The sequence below is a fragment of the Penaeus monodon genome, chromosome 11, assembly GCF_015228065.2.
Source record: "Penaeus monodon isolate SGIC_2016 chromosome 11, NSTDA_Pmon_1, whole genome shotgun sequence".
Lineage (NCBI taxonomy): Eukaryota > Metazoa > Arthropoda > Malacostraca > Decapoda > Penaeidae > Penaeus > Penaeus monodon.
In genome coordinates this window covers 34248449-34258133 of record NC_051396.1, presented here as the reverse complement: position 1 = coordinate 34258133, position 9685 = coordinate 34248449, and the positions used below count along the sequence as shown (strand labels likewise).

The following is a 9685-nucleotide window of genomic DNA, read 5'->3' as shown; positions in this document are numbered from 1 at the left end:
CCTTCAAACTTCAACCCAATAAAACCCAACGGATGCCTTAATAGATCCATTTTTCAAAAATTTTTTCATAAAAACTCCTTAAGAAACTTAGGAGATGGAAAAATTTTTAAAGGTTTTGGGGAAATGAAATGATTTTTTTAAAAAGATTGGCCCTTGAATGATATTAAACAGCTTTGGGGAAATGGAAAAAACTTTGTAAAAAACCCCCCTCAAGTAGGAAAACCCAAAGGGTGTTCATAAAGGCCCTATTTCCCCGGTCCCAAACTGGAAAAAAAGTACAGCCCGAGTTAATAAAAAAAATGCAATTAAATTTGGGGGTTTAGAAACCAAAATCCAAAAAAATAAACAGAATAACCCCAAAACCCCTCAAAACACCAGAAGGAAAAAAAAATGGCTACCCCCAAAAAACTCTTTAAAATAACTTCAAAAAAGGGCCCTTTCCCTCAAAAGTAGAAAAAAGGGCATACCTCCTATCAAAAAATTTTAATACACATTCCCCAAACCCAAAATGGGTTCAAAAGCCCAATGGGTTTGGGCATGGGGTTTTTCCTGTAAAAAAAGGCAAGATGCAAATAATTTTCAACCAGCTAGCCATAGATTTAAAGACTGTAAAAAAAATCCTCTTATTGTTTTTTCCCGTAATGGGGAAACCCCCAGCATATGATAGATCATGCCCAATACACACAAAAAACCCCAAAAAAATAAAACCAAACCCCCAAAATAACCCCAAAAAAACCAAGAAATAAGAAAATTTTACACAAACTAAATCCCACAACACAAAAAAAAGAGAGAAACATTTCACAAAAACACTTTAATAACCATAGCAGAGATACATAAAATAAACACAGAAAACTAAAAAAAACAAGAGAACAACACAAAAAACAACAAACAAAAAAAACACAAATATAACACAAACATTTGCACAAACATAAACCCAAACAAAAAACATAACACCACCCCACAAAAAAACCACAAGAAAAACAACACAAAAAAAAGACTCTGAAACACCAGACCCATCAGTAAATTCAAAACTTGAAAAAACAAGAGAAAAAACACAAAAACCTGATCAAAATGCAAATAACTTAGAAATAGAAAATTCCCCAACAACATGGTCACTTCCAACACCACTTAAAGTAACATCAACACCAGAAAAAAGAACAAAGGGTGCTGAAAAGAACTCATCATGGATAGATATAGCAAAAAAAATAGTCAAATTAATATCAAATGTAACCACAAATTTAAATTCTGACAAATCTATAATCCACATAATAACAGAAATAATAACAGAAGCAACTCCAATAATAAAAGAAATATTAGAATACATAAATGAATAAATTAATTCTATGGAATGCCAGGTCCATCCTAAATAAAAAATTAGAAATAGGTTATTTGATAGACAAAGAAAACCCAAAAGTATTCGCATTCTGCGAGACCTGGTTAACAAAAAACGATAACTTTGAAATAAGAGACTATATAATAGAGAGAAAAGATAGAACAGAACAAAGAGGAGGAGGTTTAGCTATCTGCATACACAACAGTATGCAGTATAGGAAAATAAAAACTTAATGAAAAACAAAATAATAAGATAGAAACAATAGCTATAAAAATTAGCTACAAGAAAAAATGGCTAAATATACTGTTAATTTACAATCCTTTGGTAACAATATAGAACAACAAAAAATAAAACATTATACAGAGAGTTAAAAACCCAAAATTTAAAAAAGGGGATTTCAATGCCCACCATCCACTATGGAATCCCCAAACAAAAATATAAGAAAGCAAAAAAAAAACGGGAAAAAACATGTAAAAATTTTTATAAAAACAAAATAATTTGATGCTTTTTACCCTCCTCGGACAATCACCGAATTGACCCGAAGACGGGAAAAAAGGAGCCAATAAAATTTAGTTTGGGTCCCCAGACTAAGCCATTAGAAATAAAAAAAAAAAATACAAAATCGGGGAAGTGACCACCCCCCAAATAATTTTAAAATGACGACAACCAAATTACTAAAAAAACACACAAAAAAAAGTACAGGGGAAATTTCCCAATAATGAAGGGGGGAAAAAATTTTCAAGTAAAATTTTAATCATAAAGACATCAAGGGCATCAAGTCAAAAAACGGGAAAAATAAGATAAAAAAAAAAAAACACTGTAAAAAAACATTTTAGATTTGTCCAAAATCAGAAAAAATTTAAACCAAGAAAACCCTTGGTTTGGAAAATAAAAAAATGTAGAGAAGCTAAAAAAAAAAAGAAATAAAGAAATTTAATAAAGGGGAGAAAAAAACAAAAAAATTTAAAAACAAAATAAATAAAAAAAAGTTTACAAAAAAACAAAAAAAAAAAATTTATCGAAACGGAAAAAAAAAATATTTGGGGAAAAACTTTCTTTTGCATATTAGATTTTAAACACACCATCCAAAAGATTTGGACTTTCAAAAAAAAAAAGGGAGGCAAAAACAAAACAGCAGTTCCCCACTAATTGTAAAAAGGAGCCAACCCGGACATGGGACCAAAAATTCAATTTGCTAAAAAAAGAATTCCAAAAAACAATAAAAAAAAAAGGGCAAAATGCTTAAAACAAAACCCAGAAATAAAAAATTTAACAGAAAAACGAACACAAAAGGGGAATAACCAAATCTCACTTTAAAATAGAATTAATCTCTGTAAAAAAAAAAAATCAAAAAAAGGGGGAAAGCCAAATGGACCCGATGAGATATCAAAACGAATTTTTCAAAAAATTGCCCCACTAAAGATTTTTGGAAAAATAATATTAAAATTTTTTAAACAACTATTTTGGCTAAAAGGGGAATACCCAAAAAGTAACAAAAAAATCATTGAAAAAACCCAAAATATTACAACCAGAAAAAGCCCCAAAAACAGAGAAAAAATTCATAAAAATTCATATAGAATATTTTGCATAGGAAAATTTTTTGAGAGTTGATAACAAACAAAATTAAACGGGTTTGGTTTGGGAAACAAATAAAAAAACAAAACCCCGAAACCTAACAGGCTTCAGACCAAATATTTTCAACCATGATGCATTAAAAGATAATGACTTCCAGATAAAAAAAACATTTGCGGAAAAAAATAGCACTCATAGCCCCTGCTTGGTTTTGGAAAAAAGCTTTCGAAAATGTAAACCCCATAAAGAAATAATAATAAAAGCACCCAAAACTAGGAACCCGAAAAAAACCCCCCACCCCAAGGGAAAAAGGGGATTTTTTAAATAACAGAACCAAACCAAATAGTAATAGGTAAAAAAAAGGGGACCGAAGAAAAAAAACAAGCTAGGGGCCTCCCCCAAGGTCACCATTAAGCCCCCTTTTTTAAATTTAATATAATGACAACAGATTTAAACCCCTAACAAAAGGGGTTTTAAAAAAAAGTAACATTTTCAGATGATATCACAATAAAGAAAAAAAAAATTAAAAAATTTTAGCAGAAGCAAAAAAACATACTTAAAAATAGGATTAAAAAAAAACCATAGAATGGGAAATAAAGGGGTTTTTATTAAAACCTAAAAAAAAAGGTAAATTATGGGGTTTTACAAAAAAAAAAATAAAAAAAATACCAGTGAAAAAAAAAAAGAAACAAAAAAAACCAAAATTTCCCACAAAAAAAACCATCCCAATCCTGGGTCTAAATTTCCCGATGCCCCAAAATTAACCGGGAAAAAATCAAAAAAATAATTTAAAAATAATTTTTGCTAAAAACAAAATTTAATTTAAATGAAAAAAAATATCTTCAAAAAACAGGGGGAGAAAAAATAGAAAAAACCAGTATAAAATTCTATGAATAAAATTTAAAAACCTAAAATAAAAATATGGTATAAACCAATTTTTTGGAACAGCCAAAAATAAAAAAAAGGGAAAAAACTTAAAATTTTAAAAAAAATAATGCATTAAGAATCCCCCAAAGGGCCCCTTTTAAAAAACCCCCCCAAATATTAGCTTTATACACTTTTACAAAAAAAAATCCCCCATCAAATATAAACCAAAAAAAGGGAAGAGTGTATACAGATGATTTAAAATTTCTAGAAAAACAAGAAGACAACCAGATGAAAAAAAAATAAACGAAAATATAGAAGAAAAATAAAAAACCCAAGGAAAAAAAAAAAAAAGAGCGGGGCCCAGTGCCAAAAGTTTAGAAACATGTAAAGAAAATTTCAAATAAAAAATGAAACCCAAAAAAATTGCCAAACATAACACCATCCCACCTTGGTTTTTATATTTATAAAAATTTTTTGAAACAAATTTAAGAAGAAACCAAAAAAATGTACCGGAAAAAAAAATTTTAAAAAGCAAATTTTTAAAAATGGAAAAAAACAAGGTTTCCTAAACATAAAAAGATATTCACAGATGGATTTAAAAAAAAAAACCCCCAAAAAATTTCCCCTTCCCGCAGCCCTATTCATCCAAGACAAAAAAAAATCACAAACAATTTTTGGGAAAATTTCCAAAAAACAGAAAAGGGGGGGGAAATCTTTGCTATAAAACAAGGAATTATTTATTTTCCAGAAAAAACAGATTAACAACCTCAGTTTTTTCTAGACTCAAAATCAGCTCTACACCTTATTTTCAAAAACAAAAAACCCAAAAACCCACAAAAAAACATTATATTCAAATACAGGAAATGTATACTCACAAAAAATCAAAATAAGAAAAATTTCAAATTTAGGGGGATTCCATCACACAAAAATAAAAAGGGAAACGAAAAGCTGATCAAGGGGCAAAAAAACGCACCTAAGGCAATCCCCTAACCCCTTTAAAGAGGACAAAAAAAAGAAGAAAAACAAAAAGATCAAAATAATTTAAAGGGGAAAAAGGAAAAACCCCACCAAAAAACAATCTTAGACCAAAAAACTACTTCTGAAAAAAAAAGATCCGCAACCCCCGGGGCAAGATCAAAAAAACCAGAAAACTAGATGTTTTTATAACAAAAATCAAAAACCCCACACACAAGACCCAAACCAGCACTTACAAGAATGAAAATAACCCCAAAGGGCCCAAAATGCAGATGGGGGTCCCCCCAACCCCCGAAGAAAAAATTAGAACATATAATATTAAAAGGCCCCCGATTTTACCCCCACAGAACAGAAAATTGGGTGGAAGCCCTGAAAAAAAACAAAAAAAAAAACAGCCCCCAAAATAGAAATTTTTATTTACAAAAATGCTGATTCTCATCAAATAAGAATAACATATTAAGCCCCACCAAAAAATTCCGAGGGAAAAAAAAAACTAACGAGATAAAATAGAAAAGGGGAAAAAAGAAAAATAGACCAGGGGGTAATTTGCCCCTTTCAAGAGTCTAAAAACCCCCTAAAAAAAAAGAAGAAAAAGAAGAATAAAACTGTTTAACTCAACAGAGCTTTCCCTAAATTTATTTACCCTTTTTTTCCCCCCAAATGGAGCAACCAAACAACATATAAAAAAATGGGGGCAAAATAACTCCGTCTCCAAGGATAGACCCAAAAGGGAAAAAAAGGGGAAAAACCCAAACTGGAGATACCCAAAAAAATGGAGATTTTAAAAAAAGAGGTAAGGGGCCAAACCCAAAAAAAGACGATTGGGCCCCGTCGCGCTAAATCCCGAAAAATATCGGCAAAGAAATCAAAACAAAAAAGACTGGGAAATATGTAAGAAGGGAGGCGAAAGGAAAATTTCAGTTTCTTCATAGTTCCCGTGTCCCCACGCAGCTAAACTTTGGGGCCCCCCTAACGGTCCCCTTTAAAGGGTCGCACCCGCCACGTTTAACAGCCCTCAAAAATTTGGCCCCGGGGCCCGAAAATGGGGCGTCACCGGGCCCAAAAATGAAATGGAAAACTGCAATTCGTATGGCGCTCTTATGACTTTCAAAAAACGTTGTAACATACTTCAAAGTTAAGAAGATACCAAGAGAAGAACAGTCAAACCATATCATTCTATACGCAGATACTCCCGGGCAGGAAATGATAGAGGCATGCAATCTGACTGAAGAAGATATGAAAGATCCTGACGAAGTTTGGGATGCTCTTCAGACTCAGGTAAAACCTAAGACTAATAAATATGTCGACAGACTCCGATTACGAAGATTTATTCAAAGAGAAAGTGAATCTTGTGATGAATTCATAAACAGATGTGAAGCTCAAGCTAAGAGATGCAAATTTACTGAGACAGAACACGAATCAAGAGTCATGAGCAATTCATGGATGGAATCCATAGTAATGATTTGCAAAGAAGCCTTATTATGGAAGGTGAAGACATAAGGTTGAGCAAAGCCATTGACATTGCAAGATCTTTTGAAGCAACCATAAGAGATACCAGAGACATGAGAGCAAAAACAGTCAGTCAGGACTTAAATGTTGATGCTGTTAGACAAAATTTTAGAAGGGCATCAAATCCATGCAAGAAATGTGGGCGAGCACACAATAGATACTCCCCACAATCCTGCCCAGCATATGGTGCCAGGTGCAATACATGTGGCAAGATGAATCATTGGCAAAAAATGTGTCTGTCAATACCAGAAGATAAGAAAAAAACGTACCAGAGTAAGAACATGGGCCAAAGACAATACACCAGAAATAAAGTCCATAGGAACTTCAACAGTGACAAATTCAAGAAAGCTAACAGAACGTCTGCAGTGCATGAGTTCAGCCAAGATGACCCTAATGAGGACTATTTCACAATAAGTTCTGTTAGAGTAGCGGAGGTGTCAAACAATGATGATAGTGAAGCCCTTCGAACTATCAAAGTCAGAACCCCCAGCAACAAGCGGCTCAATGACATTAAAGTCGATACAGGGGCTGGAGCAACCTGCTTCCAATAAGAGCATTTCGAATCATGTGCCCAGATTCATAGATGCTTATGGAAAGCCAAAATCATTACAACAACTGCCAAAAGAATTTGTTGCAGTGAACAATTGAAACTCAAGCATTTTGGGTCAATCAAATTAAAGTGCACATGCAACATCGAATGGGTCAATGCAGACTTTTACATTCTGGACCAAGAAGTTGGACCAATCATTTTGGGTCTGCCAAGCTAGAGCACATGGTCACAATTCATGAGACAGGATGTACTCTCACCCAACCATGGCCGTCCAGTCATTGGATGATTTAAAGAAATCATACCCAGGATCAGTTTGATAGAATTGGAAATTTTCAAGGGAAATACCACATAGTGCTGAAAGAAGGTTCAAAACCAGTCGTCCATGCACCAAGAAAATTTCCTATACATAAAAAGGACGAACTCCAAAACCGGCTTACAGAGATGGAAAAAGTAGGAGTTATCAAAAAGGTGTCGGAACCCACAGATTGGGTCAACAGCATGGTTTGCACCATGAAGAAAGCTGGCAGTCTACGCATATGTTTAGATCCAAAAGATTTAAACAAAGCTATAAAGAGAAGCCACCATAAGACCCCCACACAAGAGGAAATCACACACAAGCTTGCAGATTCAAGATTCTTCAGCAAACTTGATGCAAAGAATGGCTATTGGTCAGTCAAGCTTGATGAAACCAGTTCATTCCTCACTACATTCAACACTCCTTTTGGCCGCTACAGATATCTCAGAATGCCTTTTGGTCTGGTTATGTCACAAGATGTTTTCCAGGCAAAAAATGGATCAGATCCTCGAAAACTGCCCTGGTACCATTGGCATCGCTGACGTTGTTGTGTTTGGAAAAACTGAAGAGGAGCACGACAAAAATCTGCATAACCTCTTCAAGATTGCCAAGCAGCAAGGATTAACTTTCAACAGTGCAAAATGCATGATCAAGCAGGAACAAGTGAAATTCTTTGGCACTGTTTATGACAAGGAAGGCTCTCACCCAGATCCAGACAAGGTATCAGCAATTAAAGCACTGCCGAGCCCAAGAAATGTCACAGAGCTGCAACAATTTTTGGGGATGGTCACCTATATGTCGCCATTTATCCCAAACCTGGCTGATGAAACTGCACCGCTTAGAAGTCTCCTAAAAAAAGGAATAGACTTTACATGGTCACCGACCCACGAGAAGGCATTTGAACACATAAAGGATATTCTGTGCACAGATGCAACACTGGCACATTTCAATCCAAATAAACCAACAGTCATACAAGTAGATGCATCTCAAAAAGGCATTGGTGCTGCAATAGTACAAGACCGACAAGCCTATTGCGTATGCATCCAAGTCTCTGTCTGAAACAGAGCAACGCTTGCAATATCGAAGAGAACTACTTGCAGTGGTGTTTGGGTGTGAAAGATTTCACACGTATGTATATGGCAAAGCATTCCAAGTGGAGAGTGACCATAAACCGCTAGAAATGATTCAGCTAAAGAATCTGACAGCAGCACCGCCCAGGCTGCAGCGTATGTTGATGAGGCTGCAGCACTATGATGTCACAATCCAATACAAGTCAGGAAAAGATCTTTTATTAGCAGATGGTCTGTCACGTTTGCCATCAACGGACAACCAACACATTGGTCTAGACCTACAGATCAACTTTGTTACATTCAGCAACGAAAAATTAGACCAACTTAGACAGGAAACCTCTAGAGACGGCACACTCCATGGACTAAAAGAAGTCATTATCCAAGGATGGCCGGAGAAAATGAAAGATCTACCAAGGATGTTACAACAATACTGGTCCTTCAGAGATGAGTTATCTATTGAAGATGGGCTAGTGATAAAAGGCAGCAGTCATAATTCCAGTATCAATGCAAAAACTTGTGCTCGACCACATCCACGAAGGGCACCAAGGCATCACAAAGTGCCAACTTCGAGCCAAAGACTCCGTGTACTGGACTTCAATCAACAAGGACATTGAAGAGATAGTCCAGCAGTGTTCCACATGCCAAGAAACGTCAAGGTCACAAACAAAGGAAACCCTCATCCCGCATGAACTTCCTACACAACCATGGCAATATGTTGGAACAGATCTTTTCCATTATGGAGAAAATGACTACCTGATTGTTGCTGACTACTACTCAAAGTTTCCAATTATCAGAAAAATGCCCATACACGTTACAAGCACGGCTGTGATCAAGGCATTGAAGAATTTGTTTTCTGAGTATGGAGTCCCTGAAAGAGTATATAGTGACAATGGACGTCAATACAGCTCTGAAGAATTTGTTAAGTTTGCTTCGAACTGGGAGTTTGAACATATAACAAGCTCACCCCACTATCCTCAGTCCAATGGATTCATCGAGAGGACCGTTCAGACTGTCAAAAACACCATCGATAAGGCAAAAAGAAGCAACCAGGATCCAGATATGGCATTGTTAACTATACGTACCACACCACTGGATAGCAAGTTGCCAAGCCCAAGCAGAACTTCTAAACGGGAGGAAGATGAGGAGCAATCTACCCCTTCACCTGCCTACAAAGGAAAGGCAGAAACAAGAAGTCTATGAGAACTTCAAGAGGAAGCAAGACACACAAAAGCAGTATTATGACCGAGGAGCAAAAGACCAACATACTCCTACCAGGCCAAGCTGTTCGAGTTCAAGACCACATAACTGGAAGATGGACACCCGCCACCGTCATTGAGAATCCAAGAACCTCGATCCTCATAGGTGGAGAAACAAAATGGAGGTATCTTGAGAAGAAACAGTCGGATACATCAGGCAGACACCACAGCCCAGGTAATCTAATTCCAGAAGAAGACCATCAAGTAAATTCCAGAAGAAGACCATCAAGTAATTCCAGAAGAAGACCATCGAGAAGA

The 9685-nt window shown here is 35.4% G+C and overlaps 1 protein-coding gene across 1 annotated transcript; it reads left to right on the top strand.

Annotated features, from left to right (window-relative positions):
• The first annotated feature begins 8281 nt into the window (after window positions 1-8281).
• On the top strand, window positions 8282-9371 carry LOC119578564 (uncharacterized protein K02A2.6-like). The gene is made up of 2 exons (XM_037926133.1): window positions 8282-8669; window positions 8710-9371. The coding sequence occupies exons 1-2, from the start codon at window positions 8282-8284 to the stop codon at window positions 9369-9371; spliced, it is 1050 nt and encodes a 349-aa protein (XP_037782061.1).
• Window positions 9372-9685: the final 314 nt, after the last annotated feature.